Source organism: Phyllostomus hastatus, unplaced genomic scaffold (assembly GCF_019186645.2).
Source record: "Phyllostomus hastatus isolate PE091 unplaced genomic scaffold, TTU_PhHast_1.1 phas_scaffold_1674, whole genome shotgun sequence".
Classification (NCBI taxonomy): domain Eukaryota; kingdom Metazoa; phylum Chordata; class Mammalia; order Chiroptera; family Phyllostomidae; genus Phyllostomus; species Phyllostomus hastatus.
This window is the reverse complement of record NW_025334011.1, coordinates 2,404,247-2,417,601: the sequence shown is the minus strand read 5'-3', so window position 1 is coordinate 2,417,601 and position 13,355 is coordinate 2,404,247. Positions and strand designations below refer to the sequence as shown.

Here is a 13,355-nt window from a genome sequence, read left to right as displayed (position 1 = left end):
AGTCAGGAGTGATGGATTTTACATCATCTTTAAAATCATTAATCAGTGATTTAAATCATCATAGAGTGCTCTGTCTCGGGGCAAAAAGCCACAATTATAAATAAATTAAATCTACCTTTTTAAACATAAAATACCAAATACAGATTATTACTGTGTGATGGTCTGGTTTCTAAGGTCATCAAATAATTTTTTAAAACTTTAAAGGAGGATGTGCAAAGAAATAACTTATTTAAGATTTGTGTATATTTTCTTCTAATCTTAAAACATATGTTTTAAAATTCATAATGGTTTGCATGTAAAAGAAAAGATTGTTTCATTATATACTTAATTGCATTTATATCGTCTTTGAAAATTTGATCCTGCTGACAGGCATATGTAATGAGTCAGTGTGTTTGTGTCTGTTAAACACTGTTAAGTAAAACAATAAACAAATAACAAACAAACAGAAAAAACGGGTTCCCAGGAGGGTGGGTGGAGGTAGAAGAGGGTATAAGGGGGATAAATGGTGATAGAGATAGATAGATAGATAGATAGATAGATAGATAGATAGATAGATATAGATAGATTAGATAGAACCCCCCCCCAAAAAAAACCCAGCCCACAGCCATTCTTAAAAAAAAAAAAAATAGTTTACCATGAAATCTCATGGAAAGTGAGGTTGTAGAGGAGAGGGTAGTTTGTGTTTTGTCGTAAAGAGAAGCTAAGTGACCTAGCTTAGAAGACAGTTGAATAAGGTAAGGGTATATAGCCTTCTTCAAGATTGATAAATGTTTACAGTTCATTTAGTTTTGTATTTTGCTAGGGTATGTCTCTGTAGTGGGCTATACATTATAAAACTTCTAAATTTGTAAGTGATCATTTCTTAATAAACTTGAATTTCAGGGTGTGTCTTTGTGTGTGTGTTGTTGGACCATTTAGACCATGTACTCTTAACCTATTTAAACTATAGCCTGTCATTAAAATGTTTCTTGGTAATATTTGAAAAAGGAACTTCATTTTTCTTCTTACTTGCTTCCAAAATGTTTATTGTTTTATACATGCTACTTTGTCTTTTTTGAGCACTTTAAAATTGTCAGCAACTGTTTTTAAGAAGTTATCTAATCTTCAGACTACATATATGAGATAACTATCTTAAATACTCATTCCCTGATGAAAAAAATCTAGACTAATAGATTGTTCATTTTGCTTATGATCACTTCATTTAGCTAAGAAGTTGTGGGGCTGGGGGTCAAATTTAGGTTATTTGACTTCAAAGGCAGCCTTCTTAAATAAATGTACTGTACAGCCTTCTTTAAAAATATGATATGGATTCATTTGATGAACTGTAATGCCTTGTGTTTTATATTGATAGCATTGTAGAATTGGATTGAACTTGATACTGAATTTGTATTATTTTCTTCCCATCTTTTTTGCTCTTGTTTTAACCAGAAGTATGTTTTGTAGTTTTTGTAGAGTCAAGAACTGATCCATAAGCAAAAGTAAAAACTAAAATGTAGAAGGATTTCTTTTAAAAAATGCTTTCCAATAAAACAGCCACAGAAAAAGTTCCTGCATATATGATTTTATTAAATTTGAAATTATTGTAGTGACAGTGAAATTGTACGTGCTATACCACAAAATCAACCATCACTTAATCTCCGAGAAGTTACACATAAGTGCTTTTAAAGGGCTTTTTTCATTTAAAAAAATAACTTACATTTTAAACTTACATTTTAAATGTAGTAGACATGCTTATGTAAAAAAGATTTGACTGTGCCTCCTAAAAAAACTCCTTTTTAACCTGGTCTCTACATCTGGGTTTTTCAGTTGGGTTAACCTGAGTTACACAACTTTTCATGGAGTGTACCACAATAGCTTAAGTTAGACATTAGAAAATTTCTTCTTTGGAAAACATAAAGTAAATATTCAGAAATAATTCTGTACCATTTTTACTTTTATTTTTATGTTAAGTTTTTTAAAAATTTACTACTGATTTTTTATATCAAGCAGATACATTAAGTGATAAAAATATTCTTTGTTCAAATCTGACATTTTCTCTAGACCCTAAAATAAAAGTTCCTTGAGATTTTACTTAATGGAATTTTTGGTTTATGTTTGACAGTACTGTGCCATAACAGGGAAGTGATATAATAAAAAAATTAATACCAAGATTTTTTTCTCTATTTTGAAAGATTAAACATTCTCTAATAATTGGATCCTTTGTTTATTTAATAAACTTTGACATGTATATTTTTAACACTTCGTAACTTCTTTAATTTAATCTTGATTACAACTCCATGAAATAAATACTGTTACTATTCACATTTTACATACAAGGAAAGTGAGACTTAGAAGGTAATAACTACTTGCCCAGTAGCTAATTTATGGTAGAGCCACCTTTCAAACAAATGCAGGCTCTTGAATCTCTGATTTCAACGATTGCCTGTGCTACCTGTTTTTTTGTTTTGTTTTGTTTTGTTTTTCATTTTCATTTTAGGTACAAATTTTGAATTTAAATTCTATTAACCTGGTAAGTTAGATGATAGAAAAGAAAATGAGTCCACCACCTAGTGGTAACAGATCATATGTCCTTCCTCTTTCAGTCTTTCCAACATACCCCATATTTACATTAAATCCTAATTTAAGGAAAAGCAAAAGTTAATTTTTTTAAAACCTCAGTGTATGTCTCCTTTTTAAAATGCTAATGATTCTTAAAATTGTTCTACCTTAAACTCCTTTAATTGATTATTATGCTTAGGAAATAATAGTTTTATCAAGGATTAGCAGGAATCCTGTTGAACTTCTGGACATTGAAGAATGCTTTACATAAGAGTTTGTATTCTTTATAAGGTTCCTCAAATCTCCCGTTATATAACTAGAATTCACTGTTGGTGTGCAAGTATGTGCCACAGGCTTTTCTCCTCTCATGTAATGGTTTTATTGAGTCAGGTCTGGATATTTTCACAACTTAAGGTTAATACTACATCAAAGTTTATTTTAGGAAACATTAATGAATGATAGTTTGAAGGAATAACTTGGGACTGTTTTACTATAACTTTTGGTAGCATAGCTCTAATCCTTATATTTTTTTATTTGAGTGATACAACAAAACTTTTACTAGATATTCTGGATATAGAAATTAGGAGTCATGTAGATATTTTTAAGAATCATTGGTTTTATATGAAATAGTAAATCTGGTTGAAGGTTAGAATTGAATGCCACTGAATTAATTAAATATCTTCTGCACTTTATTGTGTAAATTTTGATTAACTCTAATAGCCAATAAAAATGAGAAAAAAACAGATTCTGTTCATAGGTTGGAAAAATTTGTGTTCTAGCTCCCCTTCTCCCTTTAACTCATATATTTAGACTGAAATGAAAAGTATGTAAAATTACACTTTACCTATAATGTTATAAATACCATTTTTTATAAATATCTCTTTTCCTGTAGGTTTTATAGTACAGAGGCCAGAGAATCGTTTATCACAATGATTTAATGAGAGAACTTCAGACCAAGAAACATAAGTTAATAAGTGATGTGTGATATGCTGCCATTAAAGCATTTCACTTTAAAAATGCATGTATTCTACTTATGTGTACTCTTAAGCAGGTTATTTATTATTTTAATGATTATTCATATTTATTAAATACCCTGAAGTGCTATCATTTTTAATCTCACATGCCCCCTGACATGGTTAGAGGATGTTTGGGATTATTAAGTTTGTGGAAGTCTAAAAAGTTTAGCCATTTAACTTCTAATACTTTTCAAAGTCTTTAGATGCAATTAATAGATATATTTCCATTTTTATAGACAATTCAGAAATGTTTTTTCACCTGCATTCCAGATCATTAAAAGTTGCCTTTTCACTTAATTATTGCATCTGTCTTATGGTTCCTTCTTGTTTTTTCACTCTTACAAATTTGAGTAGTCATATTGATATTTAGGGAATATTTTTACATTATATATAATGTCATCATTTTTATCAGCTAGAATCTTCATAATATCTGTTATGGTACAGAATGGCATATTTTATGATGTCATCGGCTAAAGGGATTTTTATTTCAAATATAAACCTGGATGAGCTCTTAACAAAGCTCTGGACATCTTTCTCCTTTTCCCAGTGTCTCTTAGGTGTATCAGAAAGAATGTTACTTGTTTTCCTGTATAATATAACATAACTTCCATGATACTTTGCCTTCTAGAAAGTCATTACCTATATAGCTACCAGATTTCTTTGATTGACAATATTAAAAATACCTACTTTTTTCTGTACCTTGTAAGTTACTAATTATTTTAACCCAGACTTTTACTTTAGTTAATTTGTTTCTTGATATATTGCAAATCAGGATTATATTCCTTATCATTCTGGGTTGGACAAATCTCTGCTTGGCGTGGGGAGGGTGTCATTATTTCTTCAATTAACCATATTTAAAATACCTACTTTTTTCTGTACCTTCTAAGTCACTATTAATTTTAACCCAAACTTCTACTTCAGTTAATTTATTTCTTGATGTATTGCAAATAAGGATAATATTTCCTATTATTTTGGGATTTGGTAGGTCTCTGTTTAGGGTGGGGAAGGTGGAAACCTCACTTCAAAAGTTCTTTCATTCTCAACTTTAAAAGACAATCATAAAATACTAGTTGCTATAATTTCTCTGTAATGCAGAAATACAATGAAGTTACCCACTCTTAAAGATACCCAAGATACCCAAGGCATTTGACTAGACTGCCTTTCTCAGGTTGAAAGACTATTTTTTCAGTTTTCATAATACATTGTTTATGTTTCACTCATAGTTTGAGCCTAAGTTTGTACTGTACGATAATGGGTAAGTTCATAGTGAGCAGGGTCAGTACTATAGTACTTACCAGAGTACTTTATTGTAGAAGGTGATAACAGTCAGTTGAAATGATGTTTTATAATGTGATTTAAAAAAAAAACCAATATTTTACTGATCCACTAAACTTTTTCATACTTTTTCAGATTTCTTTCATTCTCTATTTGATTGGCATCACTTTCATAAATTATGTTTTAACCCCCAGAAGATTTTTAGAAACCTCATAAACTTCATAAAGTTGACTCTTCTACTGTTTGTCTATACGCTAACGTAGAGAGCACATAAGATAGATGGGCTTAATGTTACATGGACCTTAGTCAGCTATACCTTAGGGCTGCTCTGTGATGTAATGGAAAAACAGGATTTTGTTATCCAAAATCTTCCTGATTTTTTAGTCCAGCATGTACGAGTTATTAGGATATTGGACCATCCTATGGTCATTTCTCTGAGCCTTTGTCTCCTTTTTTCTGAAATCAGACATAATAATTTCTTCCTTATAAACCTTGAAATGAAGATCAAATACTAACACAATCAGAGCTGTCACTCATTTAAGTATTCATGTCCTTCTCCGTTGTTGTAGTTGGTGCATCTCTCCCTTGTGGCCATCCCTGATCTCAGCAGTCAGTAGCTCTGCTCTCTGCCAGCCTCTTCTGCAGAGCAGCTTTTGCGGTCTCCCTCTTCATCACTGACTAGTAGGCTTTTCTTATTTCTTGACTATCAATTTTGCCTTTTGTCTCTTGTTATTCATATTTCTTTTTATAATGGAGTTTGGTTTTTAGAGCTGTTGACCTTCTGGGAGAATATGCCTTTCCTTTTTATATTTATTATGTAAATATATAAATATAAATACAACAAATACAGTATATTTTGTATTTACAGAGTGGGGCAAAAGTAGGTTTACAGTTGTATGTGAAGTATAGTTTATTATTATTTATTAATTATTGTATTATTTTCCATGTGAACAACTGTAAAGCTACTTTTGCCCCACCTTGTATAATCCTTTGGTTTATTAGTAATAGTCTTTGAATGTGACTCTATTGTCATTTAATAAACTTAAGTATTATTTATTATTTTCTAACAAAGCATCAATTATAGGTGGAGAATGCAAACATAAATAGGAAATGTTTATAGCCCTCCAGGAATTTATAGTTCTCTGAGGGTGATAGCCACATAACTAATATTAGCACAGGGAAGATTGGTGTTAAGTGCTATAATAGAGGTACATATGTAAAAATGAGGTAAGACAGCTTAGACCAGTGCTGTGCAGTAGAAAAATAATGTAGGATATGCATGTAATTTAAAATTTTCACATAGCCACATTTAAAAAGCAAACAAATAGGTGGAATGAATTATAAGAATATATTTTGTTTAACCTAATATGCCTATAATACTATTGTTTAAATATATAATCAGTATTGAATTGCTGAATTATTTTACATTTTTATTTCATACTAAAAGTCTTCAAAATTAAGTGCGTATGTTACACTTACATCTTAAAGTGATCAAATAAGTCTGTCCCCCAGCAAACTGGAATATTTTTTCGCCCTATTTAAAAAAATATCTCAACTTGGACTTCACTGGAAATACATGATTTGCACTTAGGTTTGATTAAGTACATTAAGTAGATTTGATTAAGTTGGAAAAGTAAATTTGTATGCTCACATTGTTCCAGGCATACTAAAAGTTTTCCAATAACCAAATCAAGTATCAGTTTTAAAATTTACATTAAATCAAATTTAAAATTCACTTCCTCAGTCACATTACACATATTTCTAGTACTAATAGCCATGTGTTGCTAGTAGTTTCCTTCTTTGTACAGCACAAGTTTAGAGCATTCAAAGTCAAGGAGTTTGATAGTTCAATAAATAAGCATTTTATGGTAGAGTATGGCCACCAGTGAATCCAGCATTGGTTACTATCATTAGCAAAATCAGAAATAAATTGTGTATAAACAGTGTCTTGTCTCCATTATAATAGTCTTTGTCTTTCCAAATACTTTGTTTTATATATATATATATATATATATATATATATATATATATACACACATATACATATATATACACACACATATTTCTTTTAAGTATTTGGGGATTTTGTTTTTAAATGCAGTTAAGTTACTCAGAAACATTTTTTTCAACTCAAAGCTTGATTTTCAGCTTTTTTTTTTTTTTTTAAACTGGGTCCAGAACAGCTAATACGGCCTCACAGCTGAGGATTTTACTTAATATCCTTTATATTTTGAGGTTTTTCTGCTTCTGCTCTGGTTAGTAGGAACCAAACTGTTTCTGCCCCTGTGTAAGACCTGGCTGTTGTTCAGCCTGATCCCTTCTGGTGGTCTTTCCCGGACCGCATACATATGTGCTGATCAAAACTCAGCTGAAGACTTGAACCCTCTGCAGATCTCTGGAGTACTCACGCTCTGTAGCACTTTCCTCTCCAGTACTCTGCTCCATGAATTCTAGCCACCTTGACCTCTCCAAACTCTGTCTTCTCGGGGAGACTACCAGGCTCTTTCCCGGTACCCTCTTTCTACATTGCAGCCTGGAAACTCTCCAGGCAATAAGCTGAGTAAATCATTTCTGTCCTCAGACATTCTTGTCATGTAACTGCCATTAATGGCTGGAAGCGAAAGTGAGTCCACTGGATTTTTAATCACGTAGTTGAAAACAGCATATGGTTGAAAATCATACTTCTTTTCTTAATGTTTGCTTCAAGAATTGACCATAAACAAACATTATTTGTAGACTTTTTAAAAAGCACAAGTTGATCACTAATGGAAAAGAACAACTTACTATCAAAATATTTGCTACAGTAGAGTGGTACATATCTATTTGTGTATACATATTACAGCATTGGTGTTAACATTTCTTAATTATTTAATGAGCTAATCATAAAATTAATTTTTTACAGACTGAGAGTAATCATGACACGGCGCTAACACTTGCCTGTGCGGGTGGTCATGAGGAGCTGGTACAGACATTGCTAGAGAGGGGAGCTAGTATTGAGCACCGAGACAAGAAAGGTATGGCCTATGTTAACATTTTCTCTAGATTATTTGTGTTCTGTGAAGAAATACTACTGCTAGCCGTATTTTGATGGAAAATGGTATTGTCCCTTTGCTTAGCATGTAGTGAGGTGATCATTATTTTTCTTCAGGTTTTACTCCACTTATCTTGGCTGCTACAGCTGGTCATGTTGGTGTTGTGGAAATATTGCTGGACAACGGTGCAGACATTGAAGCCCAGTCAGAAAGAACCAAGGACACACCACTATCTTTGGCTTGTTCTGGGGGAAGACAAGAGGTAACATTTTTTCCAATGTAATTTTTTCCTCCATTTAGCAAATGTATGCCTTAACTTACATGATTTATGGTAATAATCAGTTGACATTTAGATTTATCACAGTAACTGAAACTATTATCTGTTAGCAAAAGGAAGAATATCACTGTTAACATAAGCTATCTCACCAGAAAAATCATATGTTATTATTCTCTTCATCTGAAAGTAGTACCTGCATAGGAATCCCATGTGCTACATTCAGGCTAAGAGAATGATTAAGACATTCCATATAAAATCAGTAAGCTCCTGATAAGCAAGATTTATCTATATCCACTCATCTTTTCTTGTCCCACAGCACCTAGCATGAAAGGTACTTAAACTCAGCCACTATTGCTCTCTATGTATTCAATTTTTAGTTGTTCTGAAGACTTTTGTCTTTTAATTATTCCCTACTCTTTTTCAACTCTGGGAGAAAGGTTCTCAGGTAAGATCATGGGAACTTTTAGTTTTAAGGAAGGTAGAATAGCTACTATGATCAGGTGGAGGCCCAAGAAAGTATAGTTTACACTATCTTGTGTCTCTTCTCCTGGCATTTTAATAATCAGCTGGATAACCTCATTTTAAAATCTATTCCTATGTACAATGGATTTAAGGCCTTGAATTAGTCAGTCATGCTGTCATTATAGATTGACAGCTTCTTATTCAGAGAGTTATTGAATCTTAGATTTCAGAAGTACCCTAGATCATCCAGGTAAGTTTCCTACTCAGCTTAAAATCTCTGCCTACCCTCAGCCCCCATCCTAATTATTATAAAGTTTGTCTACTTATCAAGCCTGAAGTATTTCTTCCCTTAGTTTCCCCACTATTTTTACCTCTGGTCTTAAACCAATGGAAAGAGGTTTATACTATCTTGTTTTATCTTCAGATATTTGAGTCTTTAGTTGCCAGTCACCTGTTCTGTATGTGAAACATACTCTGTTCTTTTGATTGTTAGCTTGAGAGTGCCTTTTCCAAACCCTTCACCTGGCTTATTTCGAATACCCTCATTATTCCTCCTAACATATATCTTAACTGTACTCTGACCATGAACTGGGGTACTATTATTGGGTCCCTGTTTACACATCTTATATTGGCCTCCTCTGCCCCTTTGCTGTTGAACTCTAATCAGTTAAACCCACTAGGGTTTTTAATAAAATAGTAAATAAATGTTTTAACACAGAGAATAATTCCTGCACAAAAAGAATGGGAAATCTAATAAAATGATATATAGAAAGAAAATAGGGGTTAATGATCCCTTATTTTACAGATTATGAAGAATTGGAGCCCAGTGATAATATAGGCATAATTTTCTTCATACAATTTTTGCTTTCGGTATTTTTATAACGTTTGCTTTTTTACATTTGGAGTATATATTTACATGTGTGGATAGTCAGATGCACTTGCTAACACATGTTCTGCACAAGAGACAACAAGAGACATTATCCCTACCTATCATGCTATTCCTTTTGGTTGATAACATGAATACATTGTATATTCATACACAATGAGCACCTGGCTGGTGCTCTTTGGTTTTGTTGTTGTTGTTGTTGTTTCTGTGCACAGTGGAGGTTATTGGTATGTTAAAAGGATTTTTAACCAAATAATATTGAGATAGTAAAAAATAAACTTCATTTGATAAATTATTTCTCTATATCAAAAAAAATACATTTCTATCATCCTTGAAATGTGATGGTAGAAAATTTTGCAATTAAATACTAACATTAAATGAAAAAGCTTGTATCAATCAGAAATATAAATGCTTCTGTTTTGAAACATAATGAAAATGAAATTTTGCCTTAACTGAAATGATCAATTATTATATAGCTTGAAATAATACCTGTTTATATAACAGATTATTCAATGTTGAATAAAAAAAATCAATTGATTTCCTTCCTTTCTAGGACATAATAAAGCCTACAGTGTACCATAATCTTCAGTCTATCTTTGCATAGTAGAATTCAGAAAACTACAGAAATATGATTAGGGTTTTCTACTTTGTTGCTTAAGGGGCTCTTGTAAAATAAAATGGCCTCATGCCATTTTTTGGTCTCATTTTTATATATAAGACAAAGTGGTTTTGTCACATAAGCCATCTAGTTTTTTGCCTCTTAAAAGCAAAAATGTGATGGACAGGAAGTCTATCTTAAATTACTCACTGCTTTATTCAAACAAAAAAAGTATTAGCTGATATGTAAACCAAAACACTATTTATTAACATTTGTTACTTCCCAGTTAAGTATTCCAGGATGTATTATTAATAGTATAAGCAAGGGGAGAAGTTATGATCTTAAACTATCCCTAACTTCTCTGTGCCTGATTTTGTAAAAGGAAGATGAAAATACCAGGACCTGTTGTCACAGTTGTTTAGTATATTAAATGATATAATGGACAAAAGATTTGTGAATGGTCAGTAAGTACTTAAATGCTAAATATTTTTGGCTATCAGGGAATGCATATTAAGATACACTACACACCCACTAAATGGCTAAAATTATAAAGACTGATAGTACCAAATGTTGCCAAGGATGTGGAACAACCAGAACTCCCTCATGGTTGATGGGTATATAAGTAGTACAACCATTTTAGGAAGAAGGTTGGGCATAAATAAACATACCCAGAAATTCTACTACTAGGTGGAACTTGTGAGCAATGAAAATATATTTCTACAAGAATGTCCATAGCAATTTTATTCAAAATTCAAAAACTAGAAATGGCAAAATTATTCATCAGTTGGAGAGTAGATAAGCTATCCCATATTCATTTAATTGAATGGTACACAGTACACACAAATGACTATCAAATACTGTGACTTCATGTATGTGAGGACCTAGGTAGATGAAATTAATCTGTGGGTGGAGTTGACTTGGCAGGGGCATGAGTAAATAACAGGGGTTTAAATTACATTAGGTTTATGAATGTTTCAGTGTTCAGTGAATGTACATTTAAGTTTTGAGCAATTACTGTTTCAGCTAAAAAAATCTTACTTAAAATTTCACCTAAATAAAACTGAAAACAAATACATAATAGTCTAGGTAATGATACATATGTCTGTGTATTTAAAGAAAATTGCAGATGCCTGCAATTTACTTTGAGATGGAATGCATCAAAAAATGATGGATTAAAAAGTAATGGAGAAATATGAAAAAGAATAGTAGAATATTGTAGAATGTAGGCAACAAGTAAATGTAAATTTTTAAACTTTTCTGTGTGTTTGAAAATTTTCATAACAAAATGAAAAGACGTGTTAGCTTTACTCCAAGTTTTGTTTTAAACATTTATTTTTCTTCTTTTTTTAAGATTTCATTTCATTAGTTTTAGAGAGAGGGGAAGGGAGGGAGAAAGAGAGGGGGAGAAACGTAAGTTGCAACAGGGGACCTGGCCCACAATCCAGGCTGTGCCCCTGACTGGTAATGAAACCCATGACTTTTCGATTTGCGGGACAGTGCCCAATCCATTGAACCACACCAGTCAGGGCTAAAGTTTTTTTACAGAAGTATTTTAGCCCTGGCTGGTGCTCAGTAGATTGAATGCTGGCCTGCAAACCAAAGGTTTGCTGTTTCTATTCCCAGTCAGGGCACATGCTTGGGTTGCAGGCCAGGTCCCTGGTCTGGGAACAAGAGGCAACCACACATTGGTGTTCCTCTCCCTCTGTTTCTCCCTCCTTTCCCCCGCCTCTAAAAATAAATCAATAAAATCTTTTTTTAAAAAGCATTTTCGAGACATTCACTTGTTCAAATGAAAAAATTGTGTTTTATTTTACCACAATGTGGTGAAATAACACAAATATTATTTCCAAAATAGCATTGTAAAGCAGCAAATAGAGGCCAGATCTTTCATGAACACACTGCCAGTTCAACTTCTTGCTATCGTCTGAGGCTGAGTTTGTGCAAAAGATGAGACTTTCCCTTCTTTTGTTACATGATAGACCAGAACAAAAAGAGAAATAAAAAATGTATACCTTGCAAATTGTCTCACTGGAAGAAGAAAACATGTTTTCCTTTTTTGTCTCCAGGTGGTGGAGCTATTGTTAGCTCGAGGTGCAAACAAAGAGCACAGGAATGTTTCTGATTACACACCTCTGAGCCTGGCTGCTTCTGGTGGCTATGTGAACATTATCAAAATACTACTAAATGCAGGAGCCGAAATTAATTCCAGGCAAGTTTTATTCTCTTTTAAAAGCCCCTTAAGAGTGTTATGTTAAAATATTTGTAGAACACTTATCTTTTTAAATGCCATATTTCAGTAATGCCTTCATTGCAAATTTAAAATGCAAATTGTTAGAAATTTTTAATTGCATTTAAAACTGTTGACAGAACTTGAATAACAACCAGTTAGTCTATTTCTTATGGTACTAAAAGTAAAAACATCTTTCTTAGGAGTTTTTATTAAACAAGTACGTACTTTAAAATGGATGTCCCTCTTAATCATAGCCTAATAACTTAATAATCATTTTTCAGCCCTAATCATTATTTTGAATGAGATGCAGAAAGTATTCTAGCTCTGGGTGGTAAAATATTCCTAATGGAGTGTTGGTATTATCTCAAAAGACTTACTGCGGCTGAGAAAAATTATTATTTTAAATAATCCTGCAAGATATATAATCTTAAATCATATCCTGAAATCAAATTCTATAATGTCTTCTAATTTTTCTGGGATATTTAAAATGTATATTTCCCTTTTGTTCTCCTCATACTTCCACCCCCAGAACTGGTAGCAAATTGGGCATTTCTCCTCTGATGTTAGCAGCTATGAATGGGCATACAGCAGCAGTTAAACTCCTGTTAGACATGGGCTCGGACATAAATGCTCAAATAGAAACCAATCGGAACACTGCCCTTACCTTAGCCTGCTTCCAAGGAAGAACTGAAGTGGTTAGTCTTCTGCTTGATAGAAAAGCAAATGTGGAACACAGAGCAAAGGTAAGAAAAAGTTTGAGATTTATACAGGATTTATTGGTGTGATATGGTGTAGAGTAACAATATGCTAAATATAATCTTAGTGTTTTCTAGTAACATTTTCTTATTAAACCATGTATATTTAATCAGCAGTCACTCTGTATGACTCTTTCAAGTATTAACTCTTGAAAATACCTCAACAATAAATTTTATAGATAATGACATTAGGATTATCAGCTAAAAAATATGTATTTAATGAAAGAGAAGAGAGGAAACAGTCATTAAGTGCCAGTTACATGTAAACTGCTTATTACATCTTACA

General features: G+C 32.4%; 1 protein-coding gene across 5 annotated transcripts in view; it reads left to right on the top strand.

The window, feature by feature from the left end:
- Nucleotides 1-13,355, top strand: part of ANKRD17 (ankyrin repeat domain 17) — a 155,236-nt gene that overhangs the window by 95,856 nt on the left and 46,025 nt on the right. For all 5 annotated transcript variants that reach the window (XM_045858251.1, XM_045858249.1, XM_045858254.1 and 2 more), the window contains 4 exons: nt 7,732-7,843; nt 7,978-8,123; nt 12,151-12,293; nt 12,844-13,057. In XM_045858251.1, the coding sequence (XP_045714207.1) occupies nt 7,732-7,843; nt 7,978-8,123; nt 12,151-12,293; nt 12,844-13,057 (615 nt within the window). The remainder of the gene's footprint in view (nt 1-7,731; nt 7,844-7,977; nt 8,124-12,150; nt 12,294-12,843; nt 13,058-13,355) is intronic.